Source organism: Syngnathoides biaculeatus, chromosome 16, assembly GCF_019802595.1.
Source record: "Syngnathoides biaculeatus isolate LvHL_M chromosome 16, ASM1980259v1, whole genome shotgun sequence".
NCBI lineage: Eukaryota > Metazoa > Chordata > Actinopteri > Syngnathiformes > Syngnathidae > Syngnathoides > Syngnathoides biaculeatus.
Genome location: NC_084655.1, coordinates 5281247 through 5297326, shown reverse-complemented (window position 1 = coordinate 5297326; position 16080 = coordinate 5281247). Strand labels below are relative to the sequence as shown.

At 42.0% G+C, this 16080-nt stretch overlaps 1 protein-coding gene across 2 annotated transcripts in view; it reads left to right on the top strand.

Moving 5' to 3' along the window:
- Positions 1-16080, top strand: part of rrn3 (RRN3 homolog, RNA polymerase I transcription factor) — a 44150-nt gene that overhangs the window by 24865 nt on the left and 3205 nt on the right. For both annotated transcript variants that reach the window (XM_061846372.1, XM_061846373.1), the window contains exons 6-13: positions 975-1038; positions 1173-1242; positions 1391-1489; positions 4552-4647; positions 6034-6157; positions 6280-6410; positions 13716-13846; positions 14273-14460. In XM_061846372.1, the coding sequence (XP_061702356.1) occupies positions 975-1038; positions 1173-1242; positions 1391-1489; positions 4552-4647; positions 6034-6157; positions 6280-6410; positions 13716-13846; positions 14273-14460 (903 nt within the window). The remainder of the gene's footprint in view (positions 1-974; positions 1039-1172; positions 1243-1390; positions 1490-4551; positions 4648-6033; positions 6158-6279; positions 6411-13715; positions 13847-14272; positions 14461-16080) is intronic.

The window sequence follows — 16080 nt, the reverse complement described above, 5'->3', positions numbered from 1 at the left end:
ACGAGAAATAATCGATGGATTTCAGCAATTATACGAGATGGATGGTGCTCAACGAAATACACACGCCTGTGTAGCCATCATTTCATTTAAGGTAGGAATTATTCTTCTCAATCTTAAATTATCAAGAAGTATTTATAATGCCAAATTGACTCCCTCCGGTTAACTTGTTGGCGCAATATGCTTCTGTGTACGGAGGAGATGACTCCCTGTCCAAAATATTTTTTCCAATCATAGTTAATGAATGCGAGTTAGTGTAAAACCAAGTGTCATTTATTTAAATGTTGGTATTTGTATTGAAAAAAATCAGTCGTCCCTCACTGTGTGGGATTTATTCTTGATTGAGAACAGATCCAGTAACAAAGTATTTGTATGTGTCTAGAGTTTTTTACGCTGTCAAACTCTTGTTTAAATGTCGACGAGTTACTCATCAGATATATGTGGATATCCAATTGTCCAAGACGAGCGGAAACAAATTAAATCAAATTTATTATCGATGAAAACATCAACTTCGGCTTTAAATTTGGACCGTTTATGCCAAGTGTCTCTCATTTTTCCATGCACCTTCGTTTATTATCACCTTCTCAATGTTTAATGGACAAACCGCTGGGTGTCGTGCTATAAGACATATTTTCGTTTCGACTCAATGGATTTAACTTGCAACAATGCTTTGTTTGACCGGCAATAAGGTGATGTCACGTGATTTTATGACGTAGGTGTACGAGCTCTATATATGAACGATACGCACATACACAAGGAAGCATACTTGCAAAACATAGACACCAACTACCAGAGACAAATTCCTTGAGTTTTGTTCACATACTTGGCCAATAAAGCTCTTTCTGAGATGCACATGTGCCAGAGAGACTATTGAAGTTTTTGTGACCATAGAAATTTTATAGTAGGAGGAAATAATGTTCCATACCTTAAGCTTTTTTTTAATTCTTAATTCTCTGCTTGTACTATCAATTGTTCAGATCTCCCCAGAAATTTCAACCAGTGCCATGATGCCTTGCAGCTCATCACCAGATATGTCCCATCGTAAGTCATTTGGTTTTTTTGCCTCTGTGTTTCATTATGCAATATTTACTCAGTCTTTTAGCTCGTGTCATTTGGAAAGCTTAAAGCAATTGTGGTTTGTTTAGTGCCTAATGTTCTACTATTCCTTATTTCAGCACAAGTCACTTTCTGGTGCCCATTTTGCAAGATAGCTTTCCATTTGTTCAAAAGTCTTCCAGAACCCTGGTAAGAAACTGTGAAATATATGACACATAATCTATTCTTATTTCAATTGTTAATATACTCAACAGTAGTAATGACACTAGCATAGCTCAAACATCTTACATTCAGTTCCAAAGCTGAAGACCATTTGGGAAATTTTGGTTTTCTGCAGGAGTGTTATGTTCACAACCTTCTGAGAGTCACCGTTTACATACCAACAATTCGACGAGATGTACTGGAGATCATCATTGGACAGATGCTTAAACTGGATGTAAGTGGTTCTTAAGTGTTTATTTTCTGTTGGTATAAAGCCCCTTTACCACTACACTCTATCTGTCTAGTTTGCCCCAACTACCCGCCTCAATTTGGTTTGGTCAACTTATCTTGAACAGAAGCAGACTGCCTCAAGTCACTACATGAAACTGCTCGAATGTCATGAGTTTGAAGTTTCAGTAAATGAAATAGTCAGAGAAACACGAAAGCCCGCCGCCCACTAAGCAATGCGTTGAACAATATGGTCTTTGGACTGAAATATGGAAGCTGATGTATGACCCAAGCACAGCAAGGATTGCCTCTGCCAAATGGGCAAAAATTACAGCTCATTTATATTTTGGGATGAGTACTATGTGAATTGAGGACTGCAATATGACTTGTCAAACGAGTCAAATTGCTATTGCTGATTTTTCTTTTTGAAATACCTTGTCTGAGAAGCAGGTGTATGGAAGTAAATATGTGCCACCAGTATTTGAAAATGCCAACCGAAAATTTTATGTTGTACAATTCACATTGTTATTTCAAAGTGATCACATTTTCAATAGCTGTATTTCAGTTTAACTTTTCAATGTTGACAAATTCAACCTTCAAAATTCAAATGCAATATTTTAAGTCTCCTGAGATTCAGCTGGTTACAATTCACTGTCTGTATTTCAATTGGCTACAATTAACTGTCTGAAATTCACCGTCTAAATTCAGCGTTCAGTGTTAAGGAGACCTTATGTTTGTGAACGAGAGGGGCGGATGAGGAAGCGTGAACCTCCAGGGAGAAGAGATAGCGAAGGTGGACGACTTCAAATACTTGGGGTCAACAATACAGAGCAATGGAGAGTGTGGTGAGGAAGTAAAAAAACGTGTCCAAGCGGGGTGGAATAGTTGGCGGAAGGTGTCTGGTGTTCTGTGTGACAGAAGAGTATCCGCCTGGATGAAGGGAAACGTTTATAAAACAGTGGTGAGGCCGACCATCATGTACGGATTAGAGACGGTGGCTCTGAAGAAGCAAGAAGAAGCAGAACTTGATGTAGCAGAAATGAAGATGCTGAGGTTCTCGCTTGGTGTGAACAGGTTGCATAGGATTACAAATGAGCTCATTAGAGGGACAACCAATGTTGGATGTTTTGGAGACAAGGTTTGAGAGAGCAGACTTTGATGGTCTGGATATGTTCAGAGGCGAGAGAGTTAGTATATGGGTAGAACGGTCCTGAGGATGGAGCTGCCAGGGAAAAGAGCTAGAGGAAGACCAAAGAAAGGGTGGATGGATGTTGTGAGGGAGGACATGAGGACAGTGGGTGTTAGAGAGGAGGATGCACGAGATAGTCTTAGATAGAAAAAGATGACACACTGTGGTGACCCCTCACGGTACAAGCCGAAAGAAAAAGAAGTGTTAAGGAGACCTGATGTAACCTATAAGGTGCAAATGTTACTGCTGAGTGTAACCATGCGACGTTTGCTGCATTTGTGTTGCTCAGTTGTCGTGGTATGGCATACAGTCTTACTACACTACAAGTGTGTGGAAACGTTTAATCTAAAATGATACCGGTAGTATTATCCTCAAAAAACAAAACATAAGTGAAATCAAAACGCTGAAACGGAAACAGAGAAATGCGTAATTTTTTGAAGGCTGGTTACGATGTTCCATCTTACAACACTATGGAGCACAAGATGGGACTGTTCAAGACAACAAAATGCACAGGGCTCCTATTAATTACATTTACATTCAGTGTAAATGTTATTTCAATTTCATATTTTTTTTAATGCCGGTCTCTTAAAATGTCTCTTCCTACCTGCAATTTGTGATCTTCAGGCCCCTTAAGAGCCCATTGCGGTTTTGCAATCCAAAAATTGAAGGCGTTTCACTTCTATGAATCCATCAGTGCAGCAAACCGCTAATTGGACAGAACTATTACATAAAACTAAGACATACATACATAAAGTATTCCCAACCCTTCACTTTTTGCACATTTTGCTATGTTAAGATGATATAGATTATAGGAGTGTTCCCCAACCTCCTTGGCACTATGGACCAGTTTGGAGTTGGCATGCCTCAGTTGTGTGCTTCTGCTTCCTCCTTTGATGTCCGTGGTGCATGCAGTGTGGGCACGTTGAAAGAGTCGGTGTCAGAGTTGTAGACACCCAGACTAAACTGCAGTTCTGTGGCTCCTTAATGAGAGTAGGCTTTTAACTCTGTCATAAAAATTCTGCCTGTCGAGCAAAACCTATGACTGTATCTGTATCAGCGCGGACTTGGTGCGTGGGAGATACCTGCTGTTGCAATAATTGCTGTGACATGCTTGTTAAATTTAGCAAATGTCTGACATTATTTGTGGAATTTCTACCTTTAATGGAGCCTGTCTGATCAGAGTGAATTATCTACGGGAGTACCTTTTCAAGTCTTGCTGCACAGGCTTGCTGCACAGGGTTCAAATCCTGGACCTGCCTATGTGGAGTTTGCATGTTCTCCCCGTGCCTGCATGGGTTTTGTCCAGGCACTCTGGTACCCCCCCCCCCCCCCCCCACACACACACATCCCAAAAACACATAACATTAATTGGAGACACTAAATTGCCCACAGTTGTGATTGTGAGTGTGGCTGTTTGTCTCGATGTGCCCTGCGATTGGCTGGCAACCAGTTTAGGGTTTACCCTGCCAGTGGACAGCCGGGATAGGCTCCAGCACTCCCGTGACCCTTGTGAGGATAAACTGTGAAGAAAAGGGATGGATGGACATTATGTGACACGGGCTACTACACTATTTGGGCTGATAAAATAATTTGCACTAGTGCTATAATGTTTCAGAACCTTCAACTCACTACCTTTTATTTAGATCAGTGTTCTCTTTATTCACGTAGTAAAAATTAAAATCTTGGCATAAATCTGTTTTGGTGACAGTGTGACTCAAAAGAGAACATTGCCTTTTTAAAAATACAACTTTTTTTACAGCCCATTATTAGAGGTCATTAGCTGATTGAATACCCAATGAGTCTTCAGAATGTTAATGCACAATGATGTCATAGTTGTACATGAAATGTAACCCACTACTTGTTATTGTCACCTGTTTTAGGTGAATGCGTCCCGTGCAGACATTGAAGAGGCTGAAGAGAATGTGCTACGTAGCCAGCGGGCAGGCAGCTCAACTGAAGATGCACTTTTTGATATGGTACAAAATCTGTTTTCTCCCCCATCGTAGACCCTTAGCCCCTTCCTGTTTACAGTGGTCATGGATAGACTGACAGATGATGTTGGACTGGAATCTGTGACACTGTGGTCTGCAGTGAAAGCATGGAGCAGGTGGAACAGGTTGAAAATGGTGTTAAGTGTGTTGTGTGACTGAATCGTCTTTGCTAGGATGCAGGGCAAAGTTTATAAAACTGTGTTGAGGCCGGCCATGATGTACGGGTTTGAGACAGTGGCAATGAAGAGACAACAGGAAGCAGAGCTTGAGGTGGCAGAAATGAAGATGTAGAGGCTCTCTCTAGGACTGAGCAGGTTGGATAGATAGAAAGAGAAAGAGAGAGAGAGAGAGAAAGAGAAATTTTCAGAAGTGATTAAGATGAAGTTGACAGGAAAGGGAGCCAGAGAAAGTCTAAAGAGAAGGTTGATGGATATTGTAAGGGAAGACATGAGGGAAGTTGGTGTTCGAGAGGAGATTACAGGAGGTAGGCTTACATGCAAAAGGTTTCGATGCGGTGGCGTCTTGTAACGGGACTGTATTGTACCATTGCATAGAGAATATAAAATACACACCTTGATAGACTGTGTGATACAGATCCTGTGCATATTCACCAGTTTATGATGGAATATCCTACAACTGACTCCATTTAAGATATGATTTGACATAATTTAATGTAAAGGAAGGCAAATAGTCATGCCATTGTGTGGTGTGTACTGTATCTGTTTATACTGTACTGCACTGTAGCATAATCTAAAGTAGCTTGAAGGAAGAAACCTTCAAATTTTTTGTAAATCACATTCTTCTGTAAAAGTATATGAATACTTTTGCCAAAACCTTGATTTGACCTGTAAATTCTGCTAAAGTTTTAAGTACTCTTGCAAGAGAAATGTGGGAACAATTTTTAAAACTACCTGTTTCAATTATTAGGTTCATTTTCTACTAGTAGAACAAGCAGAAGTGATGCTTTTAAGGTCATCTGGCAGCTACGCCTATAATGTGGTTTCAAAACTTTGCATGGTGATCTTTCCATTGTGGTGAATGACGTGGAACGCATGATATAAATGCGCAACACAACCAGTTCCTCCTTCTGTTTCAGGAATGGTAAGAGGTGGGTATACAGCTTTAGTGTAAGTTCTGCCATCTAACGGTGGAACATTTTAATTTTCCTGTAACTTTTCGTTGATAACAGAGGGACAAAGATTTAGTAAATTGAAATTTGATTTTTTTTTAATCCTCCCAGCACCCCTGCTAATCCATCCTCACATACACAGGGCACTTGGACCAGCAATGTAAATCCAGCCTTAGCAACGTCTATTTTAGTAGAGGGTTTTTTTAGTCCCTTTTATTTTTGTGTGCATCCATTTATGTAAGGATGAGGACCTGCCGACAGGTCAGCCCTGCAGTTTGGAGGTCATGGCCCACCCAGTGGCAGAGAGGCTTGATTCGCTCATGACTGTGTTGTTGGCGTACATCAAGGATGTCTGCTACGTTGACGGTAGTGATTACCTCACTGTTTTATTTTATCAATAGGAGTGATTAGAATACAATTATTATTATTATTGTTATTATTATTATTTTTAATACAAGTATTAAAAATCCTCTTGTCCATCCTTCCAGGTACTCTTCATACAGACAAAACAAAGGAACTGTACAGGGACCTGTTGAGTGTGTTTGACAAGCTCATCTTGCCCACACATGCTTTGTGTCACATCCAGTACATGATCTTTTACCTCTGCAGCTTCAGGCTGGTGAGTCTCCTTCTCAACTTCCAGCATACAATAAAATGTTGACAAATTATGTGACAATTTACTCTCAACCCCTTGATTTGTGCTTCTAGTAAGTTATTTTTTGCTTTCATTGTCTCCATGTCGTCTGATTTAAAAAGCCCACACACTTCTCCCTATTGAGCCTGGTTTATCCATCCATCCATCCATCCATCCATCCATCCATCCATCCATTTTATGTATGACCAACACTTTAAGAGTACAATAAGTCTCTGAATTCTTTTAATTAACATTATGGTGTTGCTAACTAATGATGACAAAAGTACTTCTTACCATTAATGTGACTTCTTTGCTGATGGCTTTGTCGTCTGTTCGATAGGTCATTATATTAAACTTCATGCACCCGTTGAGACTTCCATCAGTTATTCGTGAATGTAGATTGGTTTTAATGTCGCTGTGACCTCCGATAATTAAATAATAATAATAAAACAAATGCTCCCTACGGCCGCGAGAGGGCATTAAGTGTGTAAAAGCGCACACGTCTGGCAGAGTTAGTCACAGGAAATAAACATTCGCAATGTGTTGATGTTCATGTAAAAATTAACTGGCAATCTTGCGTCACCATTCACCACTCCTCAAGAAGTTATCAGTCAACACAACCTTCCCAAAATGGAACTGTCAAAAAAAAAAGTGGACACGGAGTGCAGAGTTTTCCAGGAAAAATGGACTGAGAAGTATTTATTCGCAGAAATACAAAACCAGTGTGCTTGGTATGTAATCAGCAAGTTGCAGTGTTCGGCACCACACTACATTGCAGGCCCGTAACAGAGTTGTCACTCAATATTATGACAGCGTTCAAGATGAAACTCTCACTGTGGGAGTTGCAATTATCCAACGGTGACACAGCACATTTCTCTTGTCTCACAACTGTGCGTACGAAGGCCCCCGACCGTTCCAATAATGATTTTGATAAATATAAAGACGACATAACAGATTTGTTGCGAGAGTTTGAGCAGAGGTTTCAGGTATTCAGTGAACTTGAGAACAAATTTGGCTTTTTTTGCTCACCCTTTACAGTGAAGCCTTCTGATAGGCCAACTGGCACTCAACTCAAGCTTACTGACTTGCAGGGCGATTCCGCTATGAAGAATAAATTTGGGTCTGTGGGATTGGATACATTTTATCAATATCTCATGCTAAGTTACCGCAAATTAACAGCAATGGCTGCAGAGGTTCTATCCATGTTTGGGACGACTTATCTTTGTGAACAATAATAAAACCAAAGCAGCGCTCAAGGTTAACAAATAAATACTTGAATGACATTGTGAAATGTGCTGCTAATCAGGATTTCACACCCAATATCAATGCACTTGTGAAGGCAAAAAGATGCCAAGTTTCAGGATCCAGCAGCAGTAAGTAGACTGCAGGAATGCAGTGAGAGAGAGAGGAAAAAAAGTGTGTTGACACGAAATTTGTTTGCACTCATGAATGTTCTTTTCCTTTCGGCTTGTTCCGTTAGGGGTCGCCGCAGCGTGTCATCTTTTTCCATCTAACTCTATCTCGTGCATCTTCTTCTCTAACACCCACTGTCCTCATGCCCTCCCTCACAACATCCATCAACCTTTTCTTTGGTCTTCCTCTCGCTCTTTTGCCAGCTCCATCCTCAGCACCCTTCTACCAAGAGTCTCACCTGTCCAAACCATTGAAGTGTGCTCTCTCTAACCTTGTCTCCAAAACATCCAACTTTGGCTGTCCCTGTAATGAGCTCATTTCTAATCCTATCCAACATGTTCACACAAGCAAGAACCTAAGGATCTTCATTTCTCCTACCTCCAGTTCTGCTTTCTGTTGTTTCTTCAGTGCCACCGTCTCTAATCCGTACATCATGGCCGGCCTCACGACTGTTTTATAAACTTTGCCCTTCATCCTAGTGGAGATTCTTCTGTCGCATTGAACACCAGACACCTTCTGCCAACTGTTCCATCCTGCTTGGACCCATTTTTTCGCTTCTTTACCACACTTTTCATTGCTCTGTATTGTTGACCCCAAGTATTTAAAGTCATCCACCCTTGCTCTCATCATAGTCCAAGGGGATTCCAGTCTAACCTCATCTGTCAGCCTATCCATTACCATACCGAACAGGAAGGGGCGCAAAACTGATCCGTGATGCAGTCCCACCTTCACCTTAAATTCTTTTCTTATGCCTACGGCACACCTCACCACTGCTGCCCTCATACATGTCCCGTACTATTCTAACATATTTCTCTGCCACACCAGATTTGCGCATGCAGTACCGCAGTTCCTGTCTTGGTACTCTGTCATAGGCTTTCTCTAGGTCTACAAAGACACAATGTAGCTTCTCCTTCTGTACTTTTCGACAAGCATCCTCAAGGAAAATAATGCTTCTCTGGTTCTTTTTCTATGCATGAAACAATACTGTTGCTCGCAGATACTTACTTCTCTCCTGAGTCTAGCCTCCAATACTCTTTCCCATAACTTGATTGTGGGGCTCATCATTTTTATTCCTCTATAGTTTCGACAGGTCTGAACATCGTCTTTGTTCTTAAAAATGGGGACTAGCACATGTTACCGCCATTCTTTTGGCATCTTCTTTTCTGCTAGTATTCTATTGAATAAGTTGGTCAAAAACTCCTCAGTCCCGTCTCCAAATTGCTTCCCAATCTCCACTGGTATGTCATCAGGACCAACTGTCTTTCTTTCCATTTCTTTATTTTTTGTTCAGTGCCTTTCTAACTTCCCCTTTACTAATCATTGCCACATCCTGGTCATTCACGCTTGCATCTTCAACTCTACCTTCTCTCCCATTCTCTTCATTCATTAACTTCTCAAAGTACTCTTTCCATCTACTTAGCACACTCCTGACACCAGTCAGCATATTTTCATCGCTATCCTTAATCACCTTTACTTGCTGCACATCCTTCCCATCTCCCTCCCTCTGTCTGGCCAACCTGTAGAAATCCTTTTCTCCCTATTTCATATCCAACCTGGTGTACATGTCGTCATATGCGTCTTGTTTAGCCTTCGCCACCTCTACCTTTGCCCTACGTCGCATCTCAATGTATTCTTTCCGCCTCTCCTCAGTCCTCTCCATGTCCCACTTCTTCGCTCATCTCTTTTCTTGGATGATTTCCTGTATTTTGGGGTTCCACCACCAAGCCTCCTCTTTCCAACCAGAAGACACCCCAAGTACTCTCCTGTCTGCCTCTTGGAGTACCTTGGCAATAGTATTCCAGTCTTCTGGGAGCTCTTCCTGTCCATTTAGAGCCTGTCTCACCTCTTTCCCAAAAGCCAGTATCCAGTTGGGTGTGAAAATGTCACTCATCAGAAAGCCAAGCTTGCTCAAAGCCACAAACTGAGCAAATGTAAAAGTCTACCAACACCACTTTCCGAAAGGCCGCACAACATTCTTCTCAGCTTCCACCACATGGTTCTCTGCTCTACCTTTATCTTCTTAATCTTCCTACCCACCACCATCCTATGCTGTTAAGCTACACTCTCCCCTACCACTATCTTAAAGTCAGTATGTATTAATGTATTTTGGGGTTCCGCCACCAAGTCTCCTCCTCTTTCCAACCAGAAGACACCCCAAGTACTCTCCTGTCTGCCTCTTGGAGTACCTTGGCAATAGTATTCCAGTCTTCTGGGAGCTCTCCCTGTCCATTTAGAGCCTGTCTCACCTCTTTCCCAAAAGCCACACAACATTCTTCCTTCTGCAACTTTCACCACCTGATTCTCTCCTCTACCTTTTGTCTTCTTAATCTTCCTACCCCTACCCACCTACACTACCAGAGTCATCCTACACACCACTATCCTATGCTGTCGAGCTACACTTTCCCTAGCACTGCCTTACAATCGGTAACCACACTCAGATTACGTCGTCTGCACAAAATGTAGTCCACCTGTGTGCTCCTATCTCCGCTCTTGTAGGTCACTCTATGTTCCTGTCTCTTCTGGAGATAAGTGTTCACCATCTGACCCTCAAAGTTCCTTTGCTGAATGCTGTACTTCCCCATCACTTCTTCATTGCCCCTGTTTCCTTCGCCAACATGTTCATTGAAATCTGCCCCAATCACCCCCCCCCCCCGACTACTTCATGTAGTTCCTTCCAAAATTTATTTTTCAACTCAAGGTCACATCCTACTTGTGGGGCATAACTGCTAATCACATTATAAATAACACTCAATTTGAGCCTGATACTCTTTAAACCTCTAAGACATTCTTAGACACTCTTGCTTTAAAATAACTCAATTTCTCTTCCCATCTACTCCATGGTAAAAGAATTTAAACCCTGCTCCTAAGCGTCTAGCCTTACTCCCTTTCCACTTGCTCTCTTGGATGCACAATTCATCAACTTTTCTCCTAATCATCATGTCACCTAATGCCTGAGCTTTTCCTGTCATGGTCCAAATTTCAAAGTCCCTACACACAGTTGGAGGGTTTGTGCATTCCTCTTCTTCTGCCGACTAAACTTCTTTCCACCTCTTTTTTGTCTTTTACCTACGCCTTGTAGATTAACGGTGCCGGAGGCGGGTGTAGTTAGCCCAGGCCACGACCTATCCGTAATGGAAGTCGTTTGATGAACGCTCATATATGTTTAGCACAGTTTTACGCCGGATGCCCTTCCTGCCGCAACTCTCTGCATTTATCCGGGCTTGGGACCGGCCTACAGGATGCACAGGAATTGTGCCCCCCTTCGAGCTGCAGATTGTCAAAACAAACAATCAAATAAACAAAAGTCTGCACATAAGAAACACAATTCATACACTAGTCTATGTTAAAGTTAAAGTCAGATAAAATAAATCAAGTGTACAAAGTCAAGACATAAAATACACAATTTACATACTACCTAATCTGTGTTAAAGTTAAAAAAAAGTCAAATAAACACAGTCAGCACATAAGGTACACAAATGCTACCTGTGTGAAAATATAATTGATATGACGATTCAAAGGATATGTGGATGTAAGGGATTCTGTAAGGTTGTTAGCGCGCTAGACTAACTTTGGCCGAGCAGCTTCAACGTGAACGATACAGCTCGTATTTGGGTACTAACATTAGACTTGTTCAATTTCCTATCAGTCCTCATGTCCCTCGTACACGTTGTTTAGGTCAAACAAGTTATGAAGTTACTGATGTTCGATGTTTCTTAAACAGTACGGTTTGATCGCAAACGCAACTCATTGTTAGCCACCTAAGGTAAGATGGTCTTGGCCTATAAGCAACTTTAAGTTGACGTTACCACTTGCCCAACTTCCTACTAAGTACTCACGGTCCTCGTTGTAAACGAAACTTAGGTTTTGCAGGTCGTGTAAGTACTCACGATTGATATTTATCTCCTCAGCAAAAATTTTATTACATACGTCACTTGATGTTCCCGAGCTAGGCTAGGCCCAGCAGCTTCAATGCGAACGAATACGGCTCCAATTTGGGTACTAAGATTATACAAATGATGATGATAGTCCACTGAAGTCGTCACCAGGGGCGTCCCACGTCCAGAATAATTACAGCAATCGGTCCAATTTCAGATGGATTTAGTTATTGAATGGTCGTGCCGGTCGGAGCCTACTCAATTTGTTTTCACCAGTTCGGGAACCGGAAACAGACTCCTGCATTCATGAATACAGATAATTAAAAATTAGATTAATCTGGTTTCAAAAAGACAATTAATATTGTGCAGTATATGCTCAGCTTCAGTTGGCCCTTCCTAGTAGTTTGATCTGATGTAAATCTAATCTAATCTTTCCCATGCACTGCTACAGATTTTTATGTTTTTATTTACCGGTATTTTCTTTGTATTTCATTTTTTAAATTTATTTCAAAACAATATGAAAAGGCGAAAATATTTTTCATAGCTCCCACTTGTTTTAGTGTGGTGAGTTGGTTCAGGTGTAAACCTGCATTCACTCAACTGTTAAATTAAGCCAATTGTTCATGTTTATTTTCATGTTTGGCGGTCAATGGCCAAACATGAAATTTTTTTTTTCCCATTGTTTGTGAATAAATGTATTGTGCTTAGAAAAGATTACTAGTCATCCGTGATTATAAAATGTAGGGTAGGCTACAAATGATGGCTGAATGATAAAGCATAGCACTGAAAAACAAAGCTAAATATTTAAAGTTGACATTCTTTTACTGATCCGGCCCACTTGAGAACAGAAAGTCTGGATCCGGCCCCAGAGCCAAATTGAGTTTGACATGCCTGATTTATTCCATATTGACAGACGGAGCAAATGAATGGTCTTCTCTTAGATGGAAGGTCGTACATATATACATTTTGTGACATTTTTGTTTGTTGGTGTGGTATGGGATTTTTCAATTTTAAAATCTCTCTCGGGTCTATAAGTGTTAGAAATCACTCCTCTTTTCAAGTCAGGTCTTCTAAGCAGTCAGGTCTAACCAACATTATATCATGACAGAAATAATGGGTGCTAACCTACTGTAATTAAATTACTTCTATTGCAATTAAATTACTCCACACATAAAACATTTGAGCATGATCTGGCTCAACGCCTGCATGTTCGCTTACAACCGTTAGTGCTCATACTAGTTTGCTAGGCTGCATAACGTTTTGTTGGATGCTTGTCGGTGGTATTGTATTAAAAGCATGTGAACATGCATTAATCAAGCCTTAAACAAACAACCTCTCCCAAGCACTGGTGACCACGCAGCAGATCCTTGTCATCGCTATGGTAACTAGTGTATCCGGTCACATCTGAGTTGACAAGATAAAGCCCAGTGATCATAAAGACGAGATGTGGTGGTTTCAGAATACAATGTTTTATTGCAGTAGTCTGACATCGTACAATCATGAAAGACCAAATTTGTCTCGTAGTCTCAGCCGCACATTACGCATTGTTTACCTTGGAAGTTTTGCCTGTCCCGAACCACAGTTTTTTTCATTTTTTTAATAAAGATAAAGATTCAGATATTTACAGTACTATGTCAAATTACACTACACTGCAGTGTGATAGCTGGCCATTTATTTGAACAAAGTCAGACACTTTTGTTTGACACAAGCATGTCATTGAGCATGTTCTTTTTTAGCGGTTTTGGGATCGAAAGTGGGAAGCCAAAATTTACAACTTTGAGGGATTCTGTTAGTCCCTGTTCCAATTGCTACTCAATTCATATGCACAACACTAATTGTTTGTCTTTGGTTGATTGTAGTATGGACACAATCTCTTGCCCTCCATTTTGACCTACTTAACTGTTTTAGTAAATTGTTGCTTGCATGACGTCTGTGAGTTTTTTTTAAAGCCCCATATGTATGTTGTAGGTGTAATGTGTTCATTTATTATTGTGTTGTTAAGGCCCTAGCTGAAGCTTTCCTCGAGCACTTGTGGAAAATTCTTCAGAATCCATCTCAACCAGCCGTCGTCCGGCAGGCTGCTGCTGGGTACATTGGAAGCTTTCTTGCCAGAGCCAAGTTCATCCCTGTGGTGTGAGTTCATTCAAAATGTGAACACAGTTCTCTTTCATTTTCTGAGCCGCTCATCTTCACAAGGGTTGCTGGAGTGCTGGAGCCTATCCCAGCTATCTATGGGCAGGTGGCACGGTATGCCGGGAATTGGTTGCCAGTCAATCGCAGGGCACATAAAGAGAGACAGTCGCACTCACAATCACACGTTGGGGCAAGTGTCCAATTAATGTTGCATGTTTTTTGGATGTGGGAGGAAACCGGAGTGCCTGGAAAAAACCCACACGGGCATGGGGAGAACATGCAAAAGGCACGCATTTGAACCCCGTTCCTCAGAACTGTGAGGTAGACGCTTTAACCAGTCATGCAGATAGAGTTCAAGTTAACAATTTCCTCTTGTTCCAAGGACATGTTACTGTTGTAATTGCTCATGTACTTTCCCTCCTGCAGCACAGTCCGGGCGTGTCTGGACCTGCTCATCTCGTGCATCCACCGCTATATTGACAGCCAAGACAGCAAAGGCAGGCAGTCCTGCTGTGACATTAGCCTCCATGGACCGTTCTACACCGCCTGCCAGGCTGTCTTTTACACGCTGATCTTCAGACATGGAGCCATTCTGGCAGCCAACATGAAGACAGGTGCACATCTCCCCACTCTCTTATTGATCATGATTATTGTATTTGCTATGAAAAAAACTGTCAGGTGCATTTATTCATTCAACTGGGTAGGTTTTAGGGTTGAGCATTGAGAATTGAGAACCGAATGGAAACTGGAATTGACATTCTAGTTTCTGACAGAATTGTTCAAATAAAATAAATTTGGTTCCCAGTTTGGATGGCTACTGATCCCGAAGATGAAAGTGGTAAAACCAATGACGAAGTGGCAATATTCAGTGATGAAGAACGCGCAGAAAGTCGTACTTGTGCCCAATAGCAACGGTGAATAAAAGCGTCTTAATATACCCCTCAGCACATCAGTGGAACACTTGGATTAAGATTATGTTGTGCGAAGGAAGCTTTCTCTGATGCCAACAATACAAACTAATATTTTAGGCATTTTTATAAGGTTGACGATAGCATTGAAATCAGTAAACTGATGCGACCGGATAGCCATATGTAAAGGCTAGAGTTAGAACCGTACTCTAAAAACGCTACAACATCTGCCACGAATCCTTAGATGCTGTTAATTTTCAGGGCTGTTAACCGGATTCCGTGAGGCTATGAAATGGTGACCTATTTTTTGTATTTTATATTACTTTTTCAATTATTTAAATAGACTATTCAATAGGTCATGTAATATGTACTCCATTTTGACAATGTGACGTTAAATCCACTCTCATTTAATAGTGTTTTGATATTTTTTTATCGCTAATTATGAATTTTCAGGAGCCTGCCATTTTCGCGAGTCACATGATTTACATGCGCGGATGTGACGTGTAAGGCTCGATTACATTACGGCCAGCGCTGATTTCTCGGATTTATCCTTATCTGATGACGAAATAGCAGTATGGGTTAATCGGGAAGTCGTAGGAATACTTCCATACAGATTTGAACCTGTGGCTTTAAATAATGTTGAATATTTGGATCATTCTTCGGGCAGAATGACGCCGGACCACTCTGAGGCCTGCGCGTGGGACGTAAGTGCGGAAACAAAGGCCCCCGGAGCTCCGGGCCGGCAGCCGCGGATGGTTTTTCAGACGGCAATGACAAGGAGTCTGACGAGAGCAAGCTCTGGCAGCGGGCTGCGAGCTGAGCTCCGGCATCCAACGGAGGTCGCGAGCCGTGCTTCGGCGTCCGACGGAGGTCGCGAGCCGTGCTTCGGCGTCCGACGGAGGTCGCGAGCCGAGCTTCGGCGTCCGACGGAGGTCGCGAGCCGAGCTTCGCCGTCCGACGGAGGTCGCGAGCCGAGCTTCGCCGTCCGACGGAGGTCGCGAGCCGAGCTTCGCCGTCCGACGGAGGTCGCGAGCCGAGCTTCGCCGTCCGACGGAGGTCGCGAGCCGAGCTTCGCCGTCCGACGGAGGTCGCGAGCTGAGCTTCGGCGTCTGGCGAAAGCACTGAAGAAACAACAGGAAGCAGAATTGGAGGTGGCCGAAATGAAGATGCTGAGGTTCTTGCTTGGAGTGAGCAGGTTGGATAGGATTAGAAATGAGCTCATTAGAGGTACAGCCAAAGTTGGATGCTTTGGAGACAAGGTTAGAGAGAGCAGACTTCGATGGTTTGGACATGTCCAGAGGCAAGAGTGAGTATATTGGTAGAAGG